General features: G+C 38.9%; 1 protein-coding gene across 1 annotated transcript; it reads left to right on the top strand.

Annotated features, from left to right (window-relative positions):
• Positions 1–5,985: 5,985 nt before the first annotated feature.
• On the top strand, positions 5,986–25,784 carry piwil2 (piwi-like RNA-mediated gene silencing 2). Its single transcript, XM_044365353.1, has 24 exons — positions 5,986–6,145; positions 8,003–8,468; positions 8,570–8,675; positions 9,547–9,661; positions 10,144–10,322; positions 10,607–10,697; positions 11,323–11,433; positions 11,802–11,919; positions 12,224–12,348; positions 13,255–13,335; positions 13,426–13,539; positions 14,000–14,188; positions 14,380–14,464; positions 14,918–15,010; positions 17,122–17,262; positions 18,790–18,903; positions 19,230–19,418; positions 20,092–20,193; positions 20,941–21,057; positions 21,284–21,372; positions 21,752–21,857; positions 22,680–22,933; positions 23,367–23,474; positions 24,704–25,784. Exons 2-24 carry the CDS (start codon positions 8,043–8,045, stop codon positions 24,858–24,860), a joined length of 3,210 nt encoding a protein of 1,069 aa, XP_044221288.1. The 5' UTR covers positions 5,986–6,145; positions 8,003–8,042; the 3' UTR covers positions 24,861–25,784.
• The last annotated feature ends 1,540 nt before the right edge of the window (positions 25,785–27,324 follow it).

Raw genomic sequence — 27,324 nt, forward strand, 5'->3', positions numbered from 1 at the left:
TGTAACCTGCTTTCGGGTCTTGTCCAGCGGTTTTAGATCGAGTCTGTAGCAACTGCACCACATCAGAGCTGTCAACAACTCAGGAGGATTCTTGTTTTTGCATTCAGTTTAAAGATGGTCCGTCTGATGAGGGGCTAGACAGGGACATGTTCCATCCCTACAGGGCGAGATAACTTGTACTCCAAAACTATGAAAATGAGAAATATTACAGAATGTGAATAGCTGCTCCAGAAGTGCTTGTTTCTCAGTGCACTTCCCCGACAAATATGGGTATTTGGGGAGTTGCGCTGAGCAAACAGCACATATCCATGTGACGCATCATTTAGGACGCACAGACAGCCTACTAACTGAACGCATAGGGGATATAAAGGATAGAGCAGCGGTTTCAAAGTGGATTCAGAGAGCTCCGAGCGTGCTTTGGAAAAATAGTTTTGTGGCTATTTATTAGGGCACAGGGTTCCCTCTTCAAACTGTGCTCATCACCTTCTGTAGACAGTTAACGTAGTTTACTAATCAGGAAAAAAATCTAAATATAATCTATTATCAAATTCTAAGTAAAAAATCTAATGTGGTGTTCTTTTGGTTCAGTTATATGAATAGAATCTAACGTCTTTTTTATAGTATTTCTGGCTATAACTGTGAGTTAATATCAGAAAAAAATCCCATCACACATACAGTAATATGATCATATATATATATCAGTAAGTGCATCAGAATGTTCAGTGGCTGGCACCACTGTGGCCAATATTTGTTTTAAAGCCTGTAAAGCCTTTTCTAGAGGAAAAAATACATATACATGCAGAAATGTTTGCTTAAAAAATCCCTGCATTTCCCTCAAGACTCCAGAAGAGACAGGAAATTGACCTCATGGCATTTTGCCAGAGCCTCCAAGAGCAGAAATCACCTGATTATAAATAGAATAACTCAAAACCACTTTAATTGAAGAGGGTTTTCTTTTGTAGTGGACATCATGCTTTTCTATTTATATGTGCTCCTGCTTCTCTCAGTTGCCTTGGCTCCTGATCTTTAAGCACTGATGACAAATCAAAAGGGAAAATCCAACACCACTGACGATGCTGGGAGACAGCGAGGACATATGGGAAAGCTTCCCAGGACTTTGGCTGCTTGCATCATCGTCCAGACAGCAACAGCTGTGGTGTGTTTGTCCCCTCTGGCTATGGAGGGGTCGGTGCTGTTTCCCACAAACCCCCCATTGACTGTTATCACTGCTCCTCCACCCCCAACTCAGATGCAAGCCACCACAGCCTTGGCCTTTTACTCACCATTACCTACTACTCAGTCTGACAGACAGGTCAGTAGTGATTGTCACATCAGATTAATGCATGCAACTGTTGGCAGTTTCTGCTAGACCTCCTGCTGTCATGGAAATTTGGTCCATTTATGCTCAGGGTATTACCAGCGTGTAGATGTTAGAGGAGATGGGTTGGGTTTCCAGGGTGGAAAGCCTCTGAGGCAAGCTCTCGGGGCTTATGCAAAGCAACCTGTCAGCATGTCAATGTCTCTTTCAGACCTTCTGAGGGTCTTGTAATGAGAGGAGTTAAAACATGTAGGGAACTACACCTGCTTTGGGAGCAAGAACAGGAGATGGTTAGAAGAAAGTATGACAAGAGAGATTCAAATGAAACAGCTACAAATTCTTAACATTTAGTGGAGCTGTTTGATCTTTGTGGAACTGATCACATACAGCAGACAGGCATCCAGGTGTTCGTTGTGAGTATGGGTGAGTCTGTGGTGCTTCCAGGCATCAGTGGAGTCCGCACCCAACTCGGGAACGCTGTTCATTTAATTTGCTGACAGTCAAACCCCAATATAGGTGCAACATATACAGCTGAAAATGCAGACCTGTGTGCTTCTTTAATAAAACTACAGTGTGGTCCTTCAAAAGTGAAAGCATAATCTGAACCAATTACAGGAAATGACCTCAAAAGTCAAAACTTGTTTTGATCCCCCTCACTGACAAAGTCCCCTGTGGCCTGTGTGGATGTCAGGTTACTAAGACTCTGTCCAATAAATAAGCCCCATGTGACCTTTCTTGACAAGACAGATTCTGATTGGACAGTAAGAGCCTTAATGTAACCAAAACACTAAGTAAAGATGTTGGCGACTCAGGCTACCACCAGGTTTTACATTTTGACCTGTAATTTCAGCATACGTAGGTGTCAATCACTGTCCAATGCTTAAATGTCAGAACACACCACCAAAAGCAGCCCTTCAGGTTTCATCCAAACATGCTGCATTAGACATGACAGGTAATGTTATTGACTATGGTGGCTTGGAGCCCGTCTGTGCCTCTGACATGGACTGGCATAATGTTATCAGTCAGTGAGTTGAAGTCAAATGTCTGTTCTAGATGTAGATTATGGCTGAAGGCAGACAGGTGGAGACTGTCCCTCTTCATAGGCCGAAGGGGGACAGATAAACACTGTTTATCTTGTTTTCTTTGCAGCAAATTGAGGATTTGCGAACATGACCTTAATAAAGTGACACAATCAGGACGGAGCAGGCACTGGGCGACAAACAGGTAATTTCATCATGACAAGAAAATGTAAGTGAGGAGCAGAATAGAAAAACACATTTGTTCCAGAGGTAGCTGCCTAGCTGCAGAAATGACGGGTGGAGTGTTATAGTGCTGAACTCAGACGAATGTTTACTTTAAATTACAATTCTATAAAACACAAGCATTACTATAAAAACATAATCCACACTCATAAATTAGTTTGAATCTTGAAACAGGCTATTCTTTACAAGCTTTTTATAAGCTTTAAAGGTAAACTCAGAATTTAAGAGTAGTTTGACCCCTTTTTCTCACTGACTCCACATACTTATCAACCTTACTTTACATATTCACATCTGATAAATGTCAGTTTCAAACCACACAAATTCATCACAGTTTCATCAGGTAAACAGGGTCAATTATTTGCTGTGGTCATGAAACTTTTGTGAAGATGTCATACTTCAAAATCAAGGTCTGAACTGGTGTAGCTGACGTGTTGAACCGAAATGAGATTGTCAGTGTTAGGAAGAGAGATCACAACTGATCAATACATCACCCATTCAGCTACCTGCTGTATAATCAAAGTGTGATCTTGAAGAAACAAATGTCTAATTGTAACATCTAAAATAAAACTTTAAGTCCACTGACAGCATGTAGTGTGATTGTTTTTTTTTCAGTACAGAAAAACAAATTGTAAAAGATACTGTGTCAAAACTCAGAATGCAAAACAACAAAGAAAGACGTCATTTCATTAAAAATAAAACATCTTATTAAATCCATTTGCCAACACTTTAGGTTGCTACATATTTATGAGGTTAAAACTCCATTTGCTAAGTCAGAGCCATAAATTAATGTTTGACTCTACTTTCAGCTTCTATTAGCAGCTTCCACTTCGAGCAATTTTTAAGAAATAGTTGAGAAAGAGTCACAGCAAGGGTCATGCTCTGATCTTCATTTTCTTCTGATCTCTTCAGTCAAGCATTTTCTTAAATGAACACGAAGAAACTCTATCTTGAGTATAAAAACATCATCTATGTTATTTACAGGTCATTATAATAATAACTGAACAGACTTAGGCATGGTCACTCGTATCTGTGGCCAAATATAAGTCAAGTGACTCAAGCAGATTTAGCATTAATCATGGGGTTTCCTCTTGTCCACATATCCAAGGGTCCTTAAGGTGGACACTGAACCCCAAAGTTGCTCCTATGTGTTTGTATATGTGGGAAATTGGTAAGTTTAGAAAAAAAAAAGTGTCAACCAAATAGGAGTTAGGCATGCTGAGTAAGCACACTGAACCTGATTCACACTCCTATTGTGCAAAATACTCACACCTACAAACTGCTGCATCTATCTGTTATATCTGTTGTTCACCACTGAAACAGTACGGCTGTAACTGCCTTGCTTAAAGGGATATCAGTGATATATATTTTTGACCTGTTAGCTGAGATTATTCCAGCTGCAGGAAGTCTTAATGCAAGGTCACAAACTTCCTTAAACTCCTACAGGTTTATACATTTCTTCTCAACATGTAAATAATTACTGATCACTGATTACCCCCCATGAATGTGAAACAAGGTCTGCTCTAATTAGAATGAAATAAAACTTCCCTGCTGACAACTTGTTAGCTGTTTTACATTTACATTTGACACATTTTGCTGGGCTAATTATTCAGAGCCACATACAGTGAGTGCATCAGTAGACAAAATATACATAAATATTCATGTATTGCTGTGACACAAGTTGCAATAACTGTGATTTCACACAATTTGGTGATTGTCTCTGTCAAGCTTTCTAGATTCTGATGTTGGTTTAATCTTAAGGAGGAACTTTTGGGGGGCAGTTTTGACTTTCATTCATTAATGGAAGGTCAATTTGATTCCTATATCATTTGCAGTTACCTTGATATGTCAGTAGATGGCAACACATCCTTTAAAACTAAAATCATTTACGAGCCCAAACAGCTTCTCTTTCAGTTTTTGATGAGATGTAATCCAAGCACCAAAGATGGGAGTGAATCCTTTGAATACTGACTTTATAGAAATAGAAAAGCCATGTTAATCTATTTAAAAATAACATCTAGCTGTTAATAACTGTTTTCCCTTAAAAGTTGAATCCAAGAGAGTTTATCCAACAGACAATGAAATGCACCATCCTATCTGGTCACTCCCTGAAACACTGTAGTTAATATAAAAGGACTGATTACTTTTTGGAACAGTGACTAATTTATTCCTGCAGAGACCAAGTGTGACCACAATGTCATCTCCTCAATACCCCTAAGGGCATTTTTGTGATTATTTCAGTAGAGTCTAAGACTAATTACTGGTATGCCTGATCGGTGGCCTGAAAACCAAAGCTCTGTGGGCCTTCTGACTTTGAAGAATATTAGACCACCTCCACTGAAACCAAAGAGACACACATGCTGACCTCGAGTAGCTGGTAAAGCATCTTTTCGTCATGAGTATCCTTTCTTTTAGTTGTGCTATTTTGCATCCAAAATAAACATCTGTTGTGAAGTGAGGCAATTAATGAAAACATGAAATAATCATAGGACTTGCTATTATTATTTATTCATAATGAATGCCATAAACTGCTGGGAAAGTGCAGAATTTGGGTGATTTCATAAACGTCAACTGTCTCAGCACATGTTTGCTTTTATCACACAGTAACATTATGTAGCTTTGTCCAGAATTTAAATTTTTTATTATTATGTGTAAGCCTGAGTCACAGCCCTTAGGCTGTTGTAGAAGAAAGTCTACAGTTTCTACTAGTCAATTTTCCCATGTACGTATTGCACAAATGTGTGGAGACAGTGAAAATTTTTACAACACATAGATCAAAGATACAATTGGCTTAACGTATGGCAGTAAATGAGATTTAATGTCATCATATGGCTGAGCTTCTCAAGCATATTATTCACCACCACCAAGCTGTGCCAAGACATTATTGACATTATGCCTCAACCGGCTGTTTATTGGCCACCAGCAGAAAGTTGCAGTGTTACCTCCCAGCCTCACATGTCTAATTGTGTGAATAAGAAGCATGCCATACTAAATAATAACCAAGAAAGTTCCTCTCAGTTAAAGAACTCATCTCTGGTTTTGCGCAATGCTTTGGCTTGATTGCATTATGTATGTGGTATCAATATTCAATAATGTCATTATTATTTAGTTAATTGATGGGAGACTCACGGACTGCACCACATGAGTCTGCCTGCAGACACAATGCATTGTTTATGTCTACACATAAACATGAACAATGACAAAACTGGGCTGGTACTGGTGTCGTGCTATGGATCTCCCACTATGCCACACATTGTATAGACACTACAATTGCACACTTTTAACACTGATTTATTACTATTGAATTAGATTAGATGGCTCAGGTGTGATACACTTGAGGTACACAGGTGTAGACCACCAGAGGGAGACAAAACAATATTTCCCAATCACATGTAAACTGACAATAAAAGATTGACAGGTTGAGTAAACCAATGCCTTGCTGTAGAATGTATTGACCATCCAATAAGGAAATCGGAGGGAAGATATTATTGATCAGCCCATCTGTCCGTTGGACCGTAGACGGATTGGATACCTTGCCACAGGATAGAGAAATACTCCGCGATAATATGTAAGTTATCATACTCCAACCACAAGTACTGAGTTATATTATGTTATAATTGTTTGTCAACAACTTGAGTAACAGTGCTGAGTTTTCTAAGTGAGTTTCGGTCGTATTTAACATCGAGCGGGACCGAGTTGTGTCGGTGTCTGGAACACGTGCTTCAGTTAGCTAAGCTAGCTACTAACACAAATTTAGTAACGTTGGCTGACAAGCTAATATTTTGACGAAGAATAATAAAGGAATAATGTAAGATAGCCGAGCTACCCAGTCAAAGAATGGACAAATAACGTTATCTAAATAATTATTTTTTGCGAAATTGTTGTGGGGAGAAATGTATAAACAAGAGGCAACCAGATGAAGTAAGGAGCCAGTATGTCTAGTTAACACTGGCTAATTAATCTACCTGATAATAATGAACACCGGCTAATTAATTTACCTGATAACACAGCTAGTGAATTTACCTGATAATACTTAACACCGGCTAATTAATTTACCCGATAATAAATAACATCAGCTAACTAATTTATCTGATAACACAGCTAATTAATTTACCTGATAAAACTTGACTGCTAGCTTATTTGCCACGAGGTCTCACAAAATATTTTTTCAATTTTCTGTTTCCAACACATTTCTCATTTGTATATGTCTCATTTGATATGTAAGTCTAACCTCTTTCGGGGGTTTGACTTAGATATCAGTAAATTTATTCCTTTTGCCTAAGTGCTTTTCCGGCATATTGAATTGACTACCATTCCCAATGTTACCCTAATATGCGTAATTTTGCCACCAAGCTGTAAAGGAGTTATGACTTGGTGTCAGTAAACTGGTCTTAAACTAATATTTTTGTATATTGGGTATCACTAGGCCTGAGTTGTGTTATCTCCATTAATAACCAGGGCATTATTAATTCGGCTAACTTAGTGGACTGCATTTTGGCGCAGTGCTTTGCTGCAATACTGTATGTAGGCAGAGATCTGACTCCTTGTGCTTTTCATCAGTTTCTCTCTGGTGTGGATCTAGATTTTCCTAATGAGAAACGTCTTTATAGGTTTATTATTTTAGTTAATGTTTATTTGTATTGGGACACAGCATGAACTTGGTAAAAATGAAAAATATATAAAATTCAACAGTAAAATACATATGAAACTGCTCAAGACTCAACAATACATATAAACACATTACAACACGAAACTCAACAACAAAGTACACACAAATCAGCACAAAACACAAACAACTCTCAAACATACCATTAAAATTTCATAAAACAACAGGCACCACATCGCTCATGTCTACATGACTGATCCCTCTTTAAAGAGCGTTTCAGTTTGAGTTTAAAATGTTCCCAGTCATGGTCCATGTTGAGTTCTGTGGGTAAAGAGTTCCACATGTTGATCCCCTGAACAGAAAAGGCCATCTGTCTGAGTGAGGATTTACAAAAGGGCATCTTACATAACCAGTAGACGCACCTCATGTTACTGAGCCAGAAGCCCTGAGAGGTACCACCAGGTCACTGAGCAGCCTGGTTATTTAGACTAATGAAATAATAAAAAATATCGCAAAACTAGTCATATTATGATAATACATGGAGACACTGCGTGCTCGGGTTACTTGTTTAGCTGCATGTACAGTTTGCCTGAATAAGTGCTTACCTGATAGGTTTCAATTTCGTCAGTAAGCTGGAGCTGGGCCAGGACAATCAGATTTAAACCCATTTTTGGGTGAATCACATCTATGTTGAGTGTGGGCCTGTTTAAACTGTTACCTACAATCCAACTGACAACCTTTGACGTGCCTCGTTTCCTTTGGTGGTAGACTATTAATGAGACTTTAAAAAACTTTCATTGTGTCTGTTTTCCTCTGCAATTAACTCTTCTGTTAACTGGTAATATTAGAAGTTGACTGAATGGATCCAATCAAGCCTCCTGACCACAGTGGTATGACGGGCGTTCCTTGGCTGGGACGCGGACGTGGACTACAGCCTGAGGGACTGGCTGTAGGACGTAGTAGAGGGCTGCCACTCTCTACAGAAGGGCCTAGTGTAGGACGAGCCAGAGGTTTTCTCACTCATGGCGATACCCCACAAGGACCAGGAGTAACTCTACCTATTACAGAACCTGTAGTTGGGTGGGCTAGAGGGCTGTTGGTGCAGCCTGATGATGGACGACTTGGCCGAGCCAGAGGACTGTTCTTCCCGGCAGCCGAACCAAAGGTAGGAGTGGCGAGAGGCACAATCTTGCCTAGTCTGGAGCCTCCGTGTGGACAGACGCCTCCATGTGAAACCATGACGCGAGACAAAACAGAAGAGACGTCGACATTGACAACAAAAGAGGTAGTTGGAACCAGAAATATGTCCATACACATACCACGTGCATGTTTTCTAAATACGTATTTCCTACATGAAGAGTTGCTGAAGCTTTTGTCTGCTTACAGGTTGATACACCCACCAGTGGACAAGAAGGGGCACTGGTCTCCATGTTTAGAGGAATGGGCATTGAGCCCTCACTGACCTCATGGGGAAGAGGGACGCTACCAGTGGGTGTGTGTTTAGAGAGAGAAAAACATTAAATAAGGCTGGTGCCATTTTTACTGATTTATTGATAAATGGACAATCTGACAGTGGTGGCTGTTAACATTGTCAGATAAGGACAGATGGTGTGTCATCTATAGACAACTTCTTATGTATGTTGATTATTTTTTAAAACAATTACAGGGTAATCTTTAGTATATCAGTAATGCAGTATCTTCCGTAAATAGCATCATGCATAAAGCTTTGGCACCCTCTCCTGACACAAAGAAACTGTATGGTGTGAGAGGGAATTGATACACTGACAACGTTCACTACTAGGAATTTCAGAAATACAATAAATTAAATTCATAAATACCAACAATTAACAAATATTTTAATTAAAGTCTGCCTTTGGAGAGATGCTTAAATGGCATTTAAATATATCATTAAATTAAGTTAATGATCCAAAATAGAGACATCTGTTCCTCTGTGCCAAAGGCAGGCTGTGAGTGCAGCCTGTAAAACTCAAGGTTGAGAGGACATTTACATTTATTCATTTGAAAGATGAAATAAGGTACAAGCCAAGCCACAGTACATCAGGGAGAAGTCTTTGAGAGTAACTGCTTCAACTCTGTTACATGCGCCACCTGACACAGGTGCCACAAGGTTTGCAGGTGTATGAATAGGAACATATAACTATTCTGTGGAAGAGCTAGAGAGGTCATAGGATTATTAAAGACAGAAAGGAAAGAACAGTCACAAACCTCTGTGGGCTGACACTCATTTACCCATTCATATCAACTTCTAATGCAGGTTTAACTTGTATCAATGTGAGCATGCATACAAACCATAGGAAGTCACTGTGAATGCATAAGAATTGAGTTGTTCAATTTTGTCACAGGAAGAGGAGCAGCTGGAGATATGGGAGAAGTGAAGCAGCAAGGGGTCCCAGTAGGTGTCATCAGTAGCCCACAGAGCATTAGCCAACCTGAAGAGGTGATGGGCAGAGGCAGCAGGTAGGAGAAAGAGGAGTGACAAGATCCAGTGTGTTCACTAACAGGCTTTCTTACGTGCTCTCTCTCCTTTACTTGGGAGTCATTTATATCAGTGAGATTAAGTACTAGAAATGCTATTCAGTATAAAGCAATACAGTTCAACTGTACCACAAACTGCAAAAAGTTCTCTCTAAAACAGTTACACATTTTAACCTTCATAAAAGTAGGATTTATCGCAGGACTGTAATGTACGTTGTCTTCAGATTTACACAGTTAAGTTCATACTTTGTGTGTTGAGCTGTGAGATGCTGCTTTCACTTGTAGCCTTTGTAGATAAGGTGTTTTCAATGACATGCAGTATGTACAAAGGATTTCCTCATGCTCACAGTCAAGTGTGTCATCATTGTTTAAGAACTGTCATTGATACTGAAGTACTGCAATCATTATCAGCATTTAAAAACTGATATGCAACACTGACTATCACGGATTTTAAATTGTTACAGTTTCCCTGGCCGAGGGTTGTCCCATCAGACGATGGTGGGGCTCGGAAGAGCAGCGATGCCACAGCTTGGAATCGGACGAGGACGCCCTTTACTTCCTTCTTTTCCTCCAGGACATGTCGAGACTGTTTCTCCAACCTCTGAGGCACAAGCACCCCTGCACTCGCAGGCTTCCTCCACAGGTGTGAAATCTTCAAAAAAGAACGAAAAACTCTTGAAACATTTCAAAAGATGTGAAACCTTTTGGTTTCTTTCAGCTAGGTCAAAGTCTGTTTAGTCTCTGTGACTGTTAAACTATCCACAAAAATACGATTACGAGAATTTTTATTTTAAATTGTCATTTCTTTTCAATTTGTGCAATAATTTACTGAAAAGTGTTTGTAAACCAGATTTGTAATAGTATATGTAACCTGAAAAGTGATAAAGAAGAAAGAGTACAAAATGTTTAAATGCAAATAATGTGTAGGAATCGTGCCCCCTGTTTCTACCACTCAAGAGGTGCTGGAGCTTTCTGCTGTTGCACCAGGAAAGGTAGAGCTGAAAATGGAGGCAGTCCGGTAAGTGTACTTCTCTACATTACCTACCTTAATTTACCTCTTTGGGTTGTGACACACCAAGCTGACCTTCACTCACCGTTAGGTGTGTGTAGCGGCTGTTCAGCCTCGTTGGAGGCCGTTGGGCCATTTTAGCTTGTTGGCAATTGGTGAAGGAGAGCTCTTTGGATGTTCATTAAGGCAAATCAGTAATTTAACTAGCATATTAAGAGTTGTTCTTAACATTATTTATCCACCTTATTTTTACTTATCCAAATCAAAATGTTACATTCTCAATTTGTATTGTCAGCGTATGATATTATTAATGTAGTATATTGATATTATAAATACAGATTATAGTTGAGATATTTCTTCTTACATAAAACATACAGCATCTGCATGCTGGCTGTCAGCCGGCCTTCATCTGGTCTTTGTGGTGTTTTAAAGTGTAGCATTTTACATATGTGAGGCAACAGAATGCCTTTGATCAGTCAGCCTTCATCAATGCTAATTCTTTGAGGTGGACTTGCTGTGTCACGCGTGCTTTACAGAGATATACAACTCATCTTGCAATATGATTGGAGTTAGTGTGTCTTGTGCTGTTGTGCTAAAATGATCTTTTTGTGCATGTATATTCTACTCTGGTCAGCGAGCCACCTAATAAAGCTGGAACAAAAGGAGCTCCTATAACTATTGGCTCAAACCACGTCCCAATTCGCTGCAAGAATGAGGCTGTTTATCAGTACCATGTTACGTTCATGTAAGTATCACTTATCATTCAGTGCGTTTCCTCTCTTCAGCAGCCAACAAAAAACAACAACAAAAAATACTGGTGGCAATAATGGAATGTGTGAAATTTTAGACATTTTCCTATGAAATATAAGTATTTGTTTTAATGTTGATGGTTAATTGAATCTTAAACACGGAACAAAAATGAACATGGAGAACCTAAAACTTCTTACACTGAAGTAACAAAAGCTGTTAATAAAATCCCAGAGGAGACATGCTTAAGGCTGTTCCAAAGCAGCAATTTGTTGAATCAATGTTCTCAGTCAATACTGGTAATTGGGACTCAAAGCACTGTATGTATTTATAGAAGTCATGTGTATTTCCAATATTATCTTTCAGCCCAAATGTCGAGTCAATGGCGATGCGTTTTGGCATGATGAAAGATCACCGCTCAACCACAGGGGAAGTAGTGGCTTTTGATGGCTCAATACTCTACCTGCCTGTTAAGCTGAATGACGTAGGTATCTCAGCGTGTCGGATTGGCTGAAGTGTTGTAACAGGGATAAGAAAGGTCTTGGAGTTAGAAGGCACCCACAACATGTAATAAGTTCATTTTCATGAGAAAATTAGTTTATTTTTAAATAGCGGTGTATCTGGTTTCCTACATACCTCTAAAACTATAGAAAGTTGTTTTGACAGTTTCAATGTATTGATTTTTCATTGTGTTTGAATTGTACAGTGGGAAATTTGTCACAGTGCTGAACACCAGATACCTTTTTTTTTGTTTGCTTGTTTTGCAAAATGTTTTGATTCCTGTGCAGGTGGTTGTTCTCAAGAGTTTGAGACGGACCGATAATGAGGAAATACACATCAAAATCCAGATGACCAAGATTCTGCCTCCCAACTCTGATCTGTGCATCCCGTTCTACAATGTGGTGCTGAGGAGGTAAAAAGGCTGCTCTAAGATTGATCACTTAGTTTTGAGTTGAATTTTATCAAGTTGTTGTTTTTTTTCCTCAATATTCAGATAGATGGTGTTAAACAAAATCACACAAAATCTACATTGTTGATATAAAGAATAACTGCAATATTTTTCTTAACCTGTCAAGTTAAGAAAAATGCTGTCATTACCCTCCATACGTTCACAATGACATGATATAATACAGTTGGGCATATTTTTGTTATTTGGTGTTAAGGAAGAGGTTTTTTTCTCACTTTTGATAAAGATTCAGCTTGTCCAATGCTGTGTGTCAGTTTAGTCAGTCATGTTTAAACTATTGACTATAAATAAATATGGACGTCATGACAGCTCCCTAAAAGTGAAGCCAAAACATCTTGATCGCCTCCTGGTGGCTGGCTGCAGTATAGGTCATAAATCCAGCCTCCTCCGTGTTAGTGCATAGGACATGAGCCAAACAAAAAAATCCAAATTGATCTTGATTAATTGTCAAATTGTCAAAGATGGTTTCTGTCATTTTAGGTTCGTATCACACTCCTGTTTGTCCAAGTCCTTGTTTTTCTGATAAGTTTATATTTAATTAGTTATCTGAAAATATAAAAAGGGGATGTGATGACATGATTGACAGCTGCTTTCAAACCTCCAACTCCGACACAGACTCTGGCTCCAAATGACATCACACATGCAAGATGGCCGCTCCCGGAAAGGAGATATTTTGGCTTAACTTTTGCATAGTGGCAGGAAGTAGAGACGCATCGTCTATATTTATATACAGTCATCCAGAGTGCTTAGTAAAGAAACGTAACCAATTATTTTAAGCATGCTGTTGCTATTATCTGTTAGTATTAGGATTGTCAAATGACAGGACATGACCCAGCGTTCTTGTTTCTCAAGGGTCATGAAAATCATTGGACTGAAGCTGGTCGGGCGAAATCATTATGATCCAGAAAGCGCAGTCATTCTTGGAAAACAGCGGTAAATACTGAGTTGCATTTTCATATCAGAGGTCAGTCTCCAGCTAATACGCCGAATCCAGTCCACTCGTTATCCTGTCTGTCTGTGTAGGCTGCAGGTGTGGCCAGGCTATGCAACCTGTATCAAACGCACAGATGGAGGCCTGTACCTGTGTGTGGATGTGTCTCACAAAGTGTTGCGGAATGACTCCGTGCTGGATGTCATGTAAGTTCACACAGCAAATCAGCAGCGGCACGCACTACGTACCATTCGTATTAGCACGTATCAAGTTGGCAGATAAATTTCTATTTCTGCTGTACGGGTACTCACTCTTACGTGCTCATACAAGTTTAAACATTGAATACACTAAGACACAAGCCACACAGCGCTCTATAAATGTAATATTCTGTGATACAGTCATACATATTTAAATATCAGACTACAAGATATGAGACTTTCTTAGTGCGTCTGTCCTCTGAGACAGAACTGTGAATATAGCCCTCCTTTGGGAAATGTGGTTGGAGTTAAGAGGTGAGTTGGAGAGCAGCGATAAATGCAACAAGCTTAGTGCATTTATAGATCATTTATAAACAGAATAATCTTGACCTAAACTCAAATGGCAATACTAAACAAAAACTGTTTTAAAGAGACAAACACTGACCTTTAATCCGCTGCTCTCTGCCAGGAACACACTGTACCAGCAGAGCAAAGAGAACTTCCAAGACGAATGCACCAAAGAACTCATCGGCAGCATCGTCATCACCCGCTACAACAACCGCACCTACCGCATTGACGCCATTGAGTGGAACAAGTCACCCAGAGACACTTTCACTTTGATGGATGGCACAAAAACCACATTTGTGGACTACTACAGGTGAGACTGTTCTCACTGTGATACCGTTAAAAGAACAGCAGGTTTTGTGTACATGGGCATTGAAACAGTGGTGGTTTGTTTTGAACAGCAATGGTGGTCTTCATTATTTTTGGCCATTAGTTTTTGTCTTGTTGTTTTACTTAAAGCATTTATTAATTATTGTCATTAAATGGCCTTCCACATTGCAACAGCAAGAACTATGGGATCACAATCAAAGAGATGGACCAACCTCTGCTCATGCATCGGCCAAAGGAGAGGTCCAAGCAAGGAGGGAAGGTAAAACCTCTCGTCCACATCAGTTATTTTAACATAAATGCTAAAGACACACAGGTGTTTTGCAATTGTAGTTTGCAATATATGATGAAATTTAGCCCTTTACAGTTGACCACTCAGAAGACATAAACTCATTTCTTGCATCAAAATGCCCCCTTGTGGCAACAATAAGTATTGAATCCTCTATAATTTAAAAGACATCAGGATTTAAAACATGCACACAAAATAAAAATAATCACAACAGAATTAGATTCGTCTTATCAAGCTCTCCCATATTTTCACCTGTAAGTTGCACTCAGACATCAGTAATACCTGTTACATATAAAAAAAAAAAAGGTATCTATCTATCTATCTATCAGAAGCATAATAATACAACATGGAAATAATGTTAAACATATAAACATGAGCAGTAACCATGTAATTGTGTAGTTAATGTTAAGTTTTCATTTATTGCAGCAAGTCATTACTGGAGAGATCCTTTTAGTACCAGAACTTTCCTTCATGACAGGAATCCCTGAGAAAATGAGGAAGGACTTCAGAGCAATGAAGGTAAGTTTGATGTGTCAGCTCCATCTTCCTGCAGTGTTTCCCCTAGGTTGACTGCCTTGGAGCGGTGGGGGGGGGGGGGGGGGGGGGGGGGGGGGGGGGGGGATTTTCATATGTGGGGGCATGAAAAACTCAAGACAGAGACTCATCAGCCAGACATTTCTCTGTTCTCTGTTAAAGAGCAGCTGACATTGACACTAAAATGAGAATTGCTGATCCACCTTAAAAGTCAGTCCACCTTAGGTCCACCTTAAGTGAGCCTGGTCAAGTTAAGCTAACGTGTTGTTGCTAACTTAGATAGATGAGTATTTATTAACTGACAAACTGTAGTCTGTACTGTACATTTACTGCCAGATTGACAACTTACTGCTTAACTTTTCCTCTGCTCCGCTCGCATTCACATCATGTTTCTGCTGCTCACCCTTTTTATTGGGGAAACACTGTCTTGTCCTACTAGGCTGGTCTAATACCCCAACACTATGAGGCACAACACATTACATACATTTTCTTTACAACTAGAAATTGTGCTGTATAAAGTGAAGGAAAATATGTACCATTTCAAAAGGTACTGTATTGTAAAAATATAATTGTTACATATAACTACCAGCAACCAGAGAGAGACATTGTGTGACACTTATGGATGAACTGCAAATAAATCCATTTCCTAATTCTGATTTTGAGGACTGGCTGTCCCCTAGGCCCGAACACTTAGTTTTATACTTAGTTAGTACTAAGTTAGTTAGTTTTATATCAGAATCACTATTTAAAGAGTGAAAATTTAAAAACCCAAGAGCATTGATTTAATCATAACCTAGATTATATCATTGTTTAAATTAAATCATAAAACAACCAGCAGCAGATTGGACTGCTTCTTTTTGCTGCTCAGAAAGTCCATCAGCATGTTGAGTTTTTTGCTGTATCATACGTCCGTTTCTAACAGTCTTGTTTACATCAAGCTACGTAGTAGTTGAGTGTAAATGACTGATAATTTGCAGGAAATTAGTAGTCTGAATGTCCCAGTTTTAAGCATATAATAATGTTTTGAGTCTATTATTTAAGAAGTTGAGAGTAAAACCTCTATGATGCCACTCATTTCATCAGTCTGTGAAGCTGTTGCGTTTGACAGCTGCAAAGCCCGAGCTTTCAACACTGTCATTTAGCACTCAGCAGTCAGAGATAATTAAGATGGCTTTTACATCATCAGATGTGACAGGCCATTAGTTTGTCATTATTACCATAAGTGGACATCAATGTAGTGCCAGTTGAAATTGCGATAATTATTCTATTTTAAGTATACCAATAATTATTGAATGTAAATAAAGATTATCTATTTCTCTATTGGTAATTGTGGTAATACAGATAAATAGTTATTTATGTTTCTCTGGCTGACTGATTTTGAAAAGTGTGATACCCACAGAAATAAAGTGCCAGCCTTTGCTAGGCGACCGCCAATTACATCATTTCATCTGAGACTCTTAATGAGACAACAAAGCAAGCTTGTAAATGATGCTTGTTGATATTTGATAACATGTTAGGTTGACAGCACAGGCTTGAGAATAATCTCTATTTCATTCAACAGCAATATGTTATTTCCCTCAAATTGCTCCTCTTTTCCACGCTAATGTTGTCAATGCATGTCATCAAAATGTGTGTGCTTGGGCATTGTTAACTTCTTCATATTACTGTAATATGTATTTTTAAAATTTGTATGCTTAATGATTGTTTTTCCCAGTTTAGCCGAAATCGTGTAGATCGTGGCCTGTGTGCTTATATTAACAAAGACTGGTGTATGAATGTGGCAGTCATCTCTGCACACTGCTTAACATTAGTGGAGGTTCTAGCAGTCAAATGTAGAGCCTTTTTATCTACCACAAGAATTCACAACCATGATCATCGCCCACAAGGTTATCAGCTTCATGATCGTAGGCATCGGCCAATGCCGATTATCTCACAATGCCAGATATCGGCCCAATTAATCGGTTGTCCACTAGTAGCTACTGTAACCACTACACAAAAGTGACAAGTTTCAATGATGCCTAAGAAAAAAATGTGTAAAACAACTGAAATATATGTTGATACCTGAGATTTTTTTTTTTTTTTTCCATATATTGTAGGACCTGACGATGCACATCAGTGTTAGTGGTGAGCAGCATACCCACTCAATAAAGCAGCTTCTGAAGAACATCAGCACCAACCCTGAAAGTCTGAAGGAGGTCAGCCGATGGGGACTGGAGATCGGCTCAGACATCCTGGTGGTGAGGCCCTTCTGCAAAGTCATTCATTTCTTGTACAGGGAACAGTAAAACATTAGCCCAGCAGTAGAGCTGGTAAAGCTGACCATGTATGCTGTAGTTTATTGTAGTTCATGGTTAATGCAACAATAGCTTTCACAGGGCAAGACAGCACAGCAAAGTGGCCAGTGTTTGTTTTTTCCCCTCAGAAGTGTAATGTGATAGATATATCTGTTGAATATCACACCCCTTCATTTCAATCTAACGATGCAGTCAGTACTTGCTGAGTTGAAGCCACAATTTATTTGTTTTGTCAGTTTACACAACACATCAAAATGTGAAAAGAGTCAGAATAGAGTTCCAAAAATAGGAGGAACTAAAAGTGTTGTTCCCTGTTCTGTATTCCTGTTTCAGCATTTTTCTCATACTATATCCTCAGTGTTATTTAACATGGAAACACAGGACTCTTACAGATAATGTAATGATCATATAGGTTTATGTTATGACCACCTGTTGTAATTACTTCAGTCTTGTGTCTGAGGAATCATGTTTTTTTTTTTTTTGTTATGGCAGGAAGGTCAAAATATCAACTGTTCCTTAAAAGTAATGTTTCCCAACATTTCAGCTGTGTCAAGGGCTACGCACCTGCCTTTCTGCTCAGTATGACATTTAAGAACTACTAAATGTAGATTTTTCACTTTTCCTCAGTGTGTGTGTGTACTTAAGTCCCTGCTTTGGCTTTTTTTCTCCTTTATGCAAGCCACTAACTGGCAATATGCAAACACCTAAAGTGGGTGAAATGAAGATAAAGTTGTTGTCATCCATATTCCAACTGGGGGCTATACATTATCCTTGACCTTCCTTGAGTGTGCCCCTGGTATGTGATCTGGTGTTCTCTGGCCCACCTCAAGAAAATGTCCCAGTAACGGTATCTGTGCAAGCTCAAAACAACTGCCTCGCCAGTTTACCCGCTGCAGGTTTGGGGCAGAGATCAGGGGTGGAGATGTGAAAACCTCAGAGCCCATGACTTCTCTCAGACACAAGTGTGGTGGGGTCCTCTCATCTTCACATTCCTCGGCCATATTTAAGATATGTGGATGAGACCAAGTCGATCTATTTTCCAGGTCCTCCAAATGGTCATTCAAAGCTTTCTATTAATGTTAAGCAGCTCTGGAATGTACAGACAGTTTTGCAGGGCATCAGCTGAGGACTAAAGACGTTTGATGGAGTCTTATATCAGTGTCCTCATATTTTATTTAAGACTCTGCGTCATCTGCACATTTAAGTTTTTTGATTGGAGCTACTCATATACCGCAAAACTCGCTTTTTAGTTATGCCTATGAATGAGGAGGTCAATTACATGGAGTTTCAGTTAGTTTACAGTTAAAGCATTTTTAAATATAAAGTGATAAAAAGACCCTCTGCCTCATGTCTTCACCTGACATTTTCAAATCAGAAGTCTCTGTTAACAGCATTTCTCCATATCCTTCCCTAATCTTCTGAATTCTACTTCTTTTTATTTTGATTATGTATTGCTTTCCTCTGTTACAGATTAAAGGTAGAACTCTGCCCCTTGAAACCATCTGTCTCCAGTCTTCATCCTTTGCTACTGGTGCTGATCTATCCTGGTCCAGAGAGATTGTCAGGGATGCTTCAATCAGCTCTGTAAGTGTTGGAGAGAAACCTTGGCTGCTGCCTTGTCATTTTTGATCAACTTAATTTAGCTGCAACACGACATAAAACCATTTAACAGGAAAGTTGAAGTAAGGAAGAAATTTTGCCCAGCCTGTGACATTTTATCACAGTTGATGTATTGAGTGATCTTTGCAGGTTTAATTGCTAAACTCTGGTTGCAGTGACAGCAGCCAGAGTTGCTCTTACACACTCTTGGACACACTTTATCATTCAAGTGAATGGGAGGATGTGTCCAAACTTATGACTACAACTATATGTTGTCTTGCCTTGACCTGACTGACCCATCTTACTCTTAGATCCCATTGAACATCTGGGCCATCTTCTACCCACGCCGCTGTGCAGAGCAGGCTGAAGAGCTGGTTTCCACCTTTAACAAGGTGGCTGGGCCTATCGGGGTAAGACTGGAGCGACCCATCCGTGTCGAGCTGAGGGACGATCGCACAGAGACATACGTCAAGAGCATCCACTCCCAGCTCACTAGTGAGGTATGACATAAAATTAGATTAGTAGCATTGCCTGTCACTTTTTAACTTAAGTACTCAAGAGAGGGATGTATTTCTGTACTGGCATGTTTTTAAAATATTAGTGCATATCAACTTCTGCTGACATGAAAACTACTACTACTACTACTACTACTACATGTTGTCCTAATATGTGATTATAATTGCACAGAAGTAAAGATGCTCCACTCAGAGGCATATTGGTTATATAGTAATTTAGTATTTGCATTGTAAATAAAACGCGTCAAACACCCCATTTGCTAGTATTTATCCTCCAATTATTGTATATCAATCACTGATTTAGATGTATATTGAATTGAATGAATTTACAAACAACAAACCATGTCAATAAATGACATAAGGAATGAATAAATGAGTTTCTAGCATCTTTAACACTGTCAAAAAAAAAAAAAGACAGAGAAAAAAGTGGTTGCTGCAGAAATAATGACTGACAATGTTTCTAGCCTGGTTGCCTCAAGCATGTAACATGTCATTAGTAATAAATGCAGTGATTTTTAGCACATAAGAATGAAACGTTAACAGTTGCACAAGTATTTTGACCATGTTGAAATATTGACTGTGTGTGTCACCACTGAACCAAGCCTACAGTACATGTAAGTCCATCCTGTGTAGGTTTTCATTTCTTATCTGTTCACAGCCCAACATGCAGCTCGTTGTGTGCATCATGGTTGGCAACAGAGACGATCTCTACAGTGCCATTAAGAAGCTCTGCTGTGTTAAAAGCCCCATTCCCTCCCAGGTTTGAAAAGTGTTTATGCATGGATGCTGGAGAGTTGGAGGAAAAAAAACTAACAACTATTGCTATAAATATTGTAGTATCTCAGAGTATGAAGCTAACTGACTTTGATGATCCCCTCATAGTTCCTGTGGCACCATCGTCATGAAATTTGGTACAGACATTTGTCCTCTTCAGGATGAATAGTAATCACTTTGGTGACCCCTCAACTTTTCTTATGTAGTGCCATCATCAGGTTAAACTTTCAATTTTTCCAATATCCTAGTTTATTATTTGCAAATTAGTGTTAGTGATGAAGTTAGTGTTAATGTTAGCATGCTAACATGCTAAACTAAAACGGTGGACATGGTAAAGACACACCTGCTCAGAATTTTGACAAGCTTACATTATTAATTTCTAGCTGACATTGTGGGTGTATGTGATGTGCTATTGTGTGTAGCTTTGTATAATGTGTCCTTTGTGTTTTTTGCTTTGTTCTGTTTGTTATTGTGCTGTTATATGTTTTATTTGTAAGGGACTGCAGATGAAAATTAGCTTTAAGCTAAATCCGGTGCAGTACATCAAATGTTAACATTTATGTTTAACACTACATGGTCCCAATAAATACAATACAATATGTTAGCATTGTCACTATGAGTATGTTAGCATGCTGACATTAGCTCTGCCTAAGTACAGAGCGGCTAGTATGGCTGTAGATGCTCTGTCTTTTCTTTCCTTCATCTAATGCTGACTTAACTTATTTGTCGTTAGGCCATCAATGTCCGGACAATCTCCCAGCAACAGAAGTTGAAGAGTATTGCCCAAAAGATTCTCCTGCAGATGAACAGCAAGTTAGGAGGAGAGTTGTGGACTGTCAGTGTCCCTCTGGTTAGTATCTATCTCGTCTTACAAGAGCAACAGTTTATCTAGTGGGCTGATCATTGTGCGGGAAAATGTCTAGTTGTGATTTTTCTGATCCATAATGTGTTTGCTATTGTAAGGCGAGGTACTGTTGATTAAACATAATGCCATATATTAACATGGAAATGTAATAATGGGTTATAACATGACAGCAGTAATGGGTTATATATAGACCTCTATTTTTCTGGAACAGAAACACTTGATGGTGGTTGGAGTTGACGTCCATCATGACACCAGCAAGTCTCATCAGTCTGTCATGGGCTTTGTTGCAAGTGTGAACAGGTAAACTTTATTTCCTGGGTTAGTGCAGGATTTCATATTTTATCAATAGATATTTAGAGTGATCCCCTAAATTCATGTGAAGCACAAAGCATAATGTTAGTGTTCATTTCATTTACTACTTACCAGCACAACTTTCACATTATTACCTCGTGCAGAGCTTTGACTCACTTCTGAATGATGAGACTAGCAGATTTTGAAGGTTGTATCTGGAGACAATCCATTAGAACATCCATTCAATCTGCATATTTGTGCCAAAAATGTTTGTTTTAGAATATACAGTAACCAGATTATTTCACATTTTCTCTTGCAGCATTGGTAAAATGTTAAGTAATAATAATAAAACGCATTTGCTTTTCACTTTGGACTTGTTACTTTCAAGCTCACTGACTCGCTGGTACTCCAGAGTAACTTTCCAGACACCCACTGAGGAATTGATCAATGGCTTCAGAGTGTGCTTACTGGCTGCACTGCAGAAGTACTATGAGGTCAGTACTACCAGCATGCATTACAAAAATGTCCTGTAGTTCAGCCCCCCCATCCTCCTCAACCCCACTTATCCCTTTTGGCCAAAGATCACAGATGACTTCTCTGTTCCATTCAACCGCAGCTAGATAGCTAATTAGCTGCTCAGCTGCAGCACATTAAACAGTGTGTAAACATACCTGCAGATGTCACTTCAGACCTGCTAGATGCTGGTTTGGTTGTTGCTCTTCAAAATCCCTGTTAATGACACGCTGTCTGTCCATGACTTGTAGTCACAGCAGTTTATTTACTATGTCTCCAATCACACATTCAATTTTGCAGTTAATCTGCGATTCACATGCATGCTGAAACATGGGGGGGCAATCTGTACAGATCAGTTACGCTCTGTTTCACCAATAACTGTCACACACTACAAACAAGTATACAAAATATTCAGTTAATATGCAGTAAAAGACTATAGACAAATTCCAGTTTAATATGCATGAACAGATATGATTTTCCAAAAACTCTCAAAGTAAGTAAATACAGTAAATTTAACAGCAACCACATTGACCAAGAGTACTATTTTGCAGATCCTTTTAGAATCTACTTAAATTGACCAACAGCTCTGACAATTTTAAGTCATTCTGTGCATTGTTCCTGGAGGAAGGGGCAGCGTATTTATTTTGCCAACTTCATCCTAACATATGTAGAATATCATGAGAGCGGAGGCCATATTGGTTTTGACTTCTGCACATGTACATATAAAAGCACAGAGACTGAATTGTAATGAATGTTTCATTTCTTGTGCCTTACATAATACATGTGCATATTCTTCTGTGTAGGTGAACCACAACTTGCCAGAAAAGATTGTGGTGTATCGGGATGGTGTGTCAGATGGTCAGCTGAAGATGGTCGAACAGTACGAGATTCCACAGCTGATCAAATGCTTTGAGACGTTCCCCAGCTACGAGCCCAAGCTGGTCTTCATTGTTGTCCAAAAGCGCATCAGCACCACCCTCTATTCCTGGGCTTCAAACAACTTCGGCACACCTCCGCCTGGAACTGTTCTGGATCACACCCTCACTCAGAAAGACTGGTCAGTCTTAGTATATCCAAGTGAATGATTTCTTGCGAGAACCTCTTTCTAAACAGGTAGAAGACAAACTGTAGTTGTAGTTAGGGTGCTCTCACACCTAACGTACTAGATGCAGTTAAAACAAACTTGTTGGCTTTGGTGTGTTTAAGTACTTAGCTGGTATGAAAGCTTCCATTCAGACTCTGGTGCACTTTGCTTGTGGTTTGAAAGCAAACAGGCAGTCCACAGGATTGTGTTAGTATATATGTGGTTTTAGCAGGATCCCAAAAGCTGAACTCCTATCAAATCCACCTGCTAATCAGAAACTTCAGGTAGTGATCTGAAAAGAAATCTGTATAATCTTTGCAATTCTGTTTTAATCAATCCAGCGTCCTACACGTGCTCCTGGTGGCTTTTTAACACTGAAGCTTTGTTTTGTTCTTCTTTCATTCAGGGTGGACTTCTATCTGATGGCACATCACATTCGCCAGGGCTGTGGACTTCCCACACACTACATCTCTCTGTACAACACGGCAAACCTCACACCAGACCATTTGCAAAGGTACAGTGATGACAACCCATACTGTTTCCCACAAATATCATTTTGACTAGTGCTGGTAAACTTTTACGTGTTGTTAATTCTATATACTGTATTCTGCATGAATGGGGGAGCAGCCCTTTTTAAAACAGCTAATATTAATATTTGATATTTTTCGGTGAGAAAATATTTTCCACAAAATGACCATATTAATTTAAACGGTATCTGGTATGAGTTTATTAGTTAGATCAAAACAGTTATACATTCTGTATTACAAGCATATATTTATGTATTTTATAAAAATGTTGTAAATGCTTTATTTTGCTAGAATTTTGAGAAATGTTTAATATGAAGAAATGTAAACTGGAACAGCTTTAGCACAGCTATTTGCAAAGGAAGTAGTCAGACTTGGAGATGGTGAATATGCAGCATAGACTTTATTTCAGGATACACTGTGATGATGACATGATACACAGCAAGTAACATTAATGTTTCCAACTCAGTCCAATCTAATGCCATTTGATTTTTAGATTCTTGGTGTAACATGAACAAAGTTAAAAAGATGGTTATACATTTCTTCTTATTGACTAGTCAATCAATAACCAGACTAGTAATCAGTAAATTAACTAGACAGACAACGAGCTGAAGTCACTTAGTTGGACAGTAAATTATTCACTGAGTAGAACTGAATTGAATATTATTAAGGCAGCCAGTGATTTTTATGAGATTCAGATTAGCAAATGTCAATAGAGGAAGCAAAATTAAACAACTAGACAGTAGACATCTCTGCAGGCATTAAACAAAAAACAAGGCATCTGATACTTTTACTGCACATTTTTTATACTATAGGGGAAAAAAGCAAAATCAAGGAAATGTTCAAATAAGAGGAAAAGACCTGCACATATTTAATACAAAAATCAAATATGAACACATGAAAATTCTAATATAGGAATTAGTATAGGAAATAGTTCAAGGTTTTATTAGTTTTAGCTAACTGGCAGCTGAGTGCATGCTTAATAGAAAACTGTATTATTGATGAGAAACAGCAGCCAGTGGACCCTCACCAGCTGTGATGGAAATTTGATCTGAATTTTTATCAGATAATATTTTAAATATCACAAAATGCAGACTGCCAAAAAAAAGTTAAATATCTCTGACCTTTTTCCTGTATTTACTGCAGGGCATTTGTTAAGTGTTGCCGTTATTTCATGACATCAAAAACACTTAATATTGTTGACTTCATCTCACACCAGGTTGACTTTCAAGATGTGCCATTTGTACTGGAACTGGCCGGGCACCATTCGTGTTCCAGCACCATGCAAGTATGCCCACAAACTGGCTTTCCTGTCTGGCCAGTACCTGCACTCAGAGCCGGCCATCCAGCTATCGGACAAGCTCTTCTTCCTTTGAGCTGCACCAGTAACTAACTTCAGCAAACTGCTGAAATCAGCAGAAATCCAGCAGTGATGCATAATCAGCAATCAGGTTCAACCGTGGGCCAGTTTGTTCAGGATTTTTTTATTAGACGGCCTGTTAACCAGCACAGTTTAAACCAAAGCCTTTTTTCTTTGTTCATTTTTATTGTGCCCTGTTTGTAACTGAGGTGGTACACTGGTATACAGTGGTATGATACAATAAAGCAGGGGTCTGCAATTCAATCGTGGATGTTTTGTAAGGGTTGGAAACACATGCCCTTAGGTCTTCTTTATTTATAACTGTTTAGGGTTGTATCTGTGAGCAGATGTCAAGTGATGGCTAACAGCTTATTTTAATACTCATTTGGCTAAAAATGACTCGTACATGAATATATGTTCTGTGTTGCACTTTGAAACTAGAGACGTACTTTGTTATCCACACACAGCGGCCTGCTTCATTCATGGTTGACTGAAAGTGCTGCTGTCAACACACCGTTTCTGTTCAACTGCCAACTATTTGTGTGTGTGAAAAATAAATCTGTTATTGTCGAACAGGCTAAAGTTGTGGAATTAAAACAGACATTTAACACATTTAAAATTTCATTTCTGGTGGTTTATTAGATGTAATTTCAACAGCATGCACTGTTCAAATAGCACGGTGCAACCACGGTTTTAAAGCCTCTCCTATGAGAAAAGCATAGAAGTAACACTGACTGGGATTTACATGAGCCTTGTTTATTTTGCTACCTACAGTAGATTTGTGAATTATGTTGAAGTTTTTATGCAAATTATTAAAGTCGAAACTTCAGCTTTTGTTAGGGAGCCAAATATATTTTCTAAAGGGCCAGATTTGGCCCAAGGGCCGCTGTTTGCCTACCACTGCAATAAAGCTTGTACAAATGGGAAGACTTTAATAAAATATGAGTCTCTTTTTTTTTTTCCTTCCTCACACACCATCATAAACACTCCATCATGTCTCTATAATCATTTGGCCAAAGAAAGGTCCAACATTTTCCAATTGAAGACATGACTTTTATAGGCCACACACACCAAAGTCTCAACGTTCAAGATATGTCAGAAATAATGTGCTATATATTTCTACTGTGTTTTCTTATTTACCATAAATATCTTGGATTTCATTATGGTAATGAAAGGACAGATGCTGTTATGGAACCAGAAAATTGTTAAGAAGCTGAGGTTGGCCATCCCAGACACAGTAACAGCAGTCATTTTGACACTGCGACTGCAAAGTCATTTTTAACCAACCAGTCTCGGACGAGATGAGTTAATCCAATTTAATGTGTCTTTTATCTACTAAAGGAAGGAACCTCTGTCTGTGTGTATGTCCTTTCTGTGTTGTGAAATACTAATAATTCTCAACTCAATTATTATTTCATCTGACGGTGTTTTCTATGACTGAAGGGCCACTTTAAATAAAGAAACCCTGAGGTTTCAAGAATAAAGTCATAATATTTTAAGAAAGACCAATTGAAATCAACAAGAACTGTTTTGACCAAGTCTTTGGCACATGCATTTAATGTTTTGAATGAGTCAGGTGTCTGTCACGTGATTAATTACACTTAGTATTTTGAGAATTTAAATGGAAAGAGATAATGGATTGATGAAAGAAAATGTGTCTTGTTGCATGAAAATCATTTACATGTAGTTGTTATGGCTTAAGATCAATATGAAGACTTTAAAGCAATGAGAAATGCCACATATACTGCAGTGCATGTACATGCTGATTTGAGAATGATTATTCAGGGTTTTTGTGGCATCAAATAAGATCAACTAAAGTCATCTCTCACATCCTGTTAGCAATATTTAGATATCCATTTAATTTTTCTCTCAGGAGACAGTATTTTTTACCTGCATGTACATTTTTGTCTTTCAGACACTTGGACAAGTGCAGCTTGAGGACTCTGCCCAACAACATGGTCCAAACTGTGACCCACTGGAATGGTGCAGGAGTACCAACGCACTTCCAGCAGAGTCCTGCAGGCCCTGCGATGAGTTCTTCCCAAAGCAGAAAACAAGCAGCTGGCTGCAGAAAATGTTGCTCTAAAGGAGCTGATTGCCAGCAAAGAGCTTAAATATCAAACTGCTAAAATTAGATGAAAAGATATGGAAGGGATGGTGAAGGCTGCAAAAAACAGTGAAAAGGAGTTTGAGGATCAGCGCAGGGAGATGGACATGAAAATGAAAGCAAAGGAGGAAGTCCACTCCTTGAAGAAAACACTGCATCTCCAGAACCTTGAGATGGAGGAGGTTGTTAACCACTGAAAGACAGAGTACAACCAAGTGACTGCATCCTAGAAGGAGAATGATGATCGTAAAAGCCCATGAGAAGGAGAACAAAGAGCCGAAATGTTCCTTCCATAAGACACTGACTGAATTGGATGCAGAGTGGGAAAGCCGGTTGTTTCAACAGGGGGGGGGGGGGGCCTCACTGAGCTGAA

Source organism: Thunnus albacares, chromosome 2 (assembly GCF_914725855.1).
Source record: "Thunnus albacares chromosome 2, fThuAlb1.1, whole genome shotgun sequence".
Lineage (NCBI taxonomy): Eukaryota > Metazoa > Chordata > Actinopteri > Scombriformes > Scombridae > Thunnus > Thunnus albacares.

What these genes read in the sequence shown, in the direction of transcription:
- piwil2 (XM_044365353.1), top strand. Translation starts at nt 8,043, where the DNA reads ATGGATCCAATCAAGCCTCCTGACCACAGTGGTATGACGGGCGTTCCT. An exon ending in CTGAAAATGGAGGCAGTCCG is followed by an intron (nt 10,698 to 11,322) that starts GTAAGTGTACTT and finishes TACTCTGGTCAG; the next exon opens with CGAGCCACCTAATAAAGCTG. An exon ending in CACTGCAGAAGTACTATGAG is followed by an intron (nt 21,858 to 22,679) that starts GTCAGTACTACC and finishes TCTTCTGTGTAG; the next exon opens with GTGAACCACAACTTGCCAGA.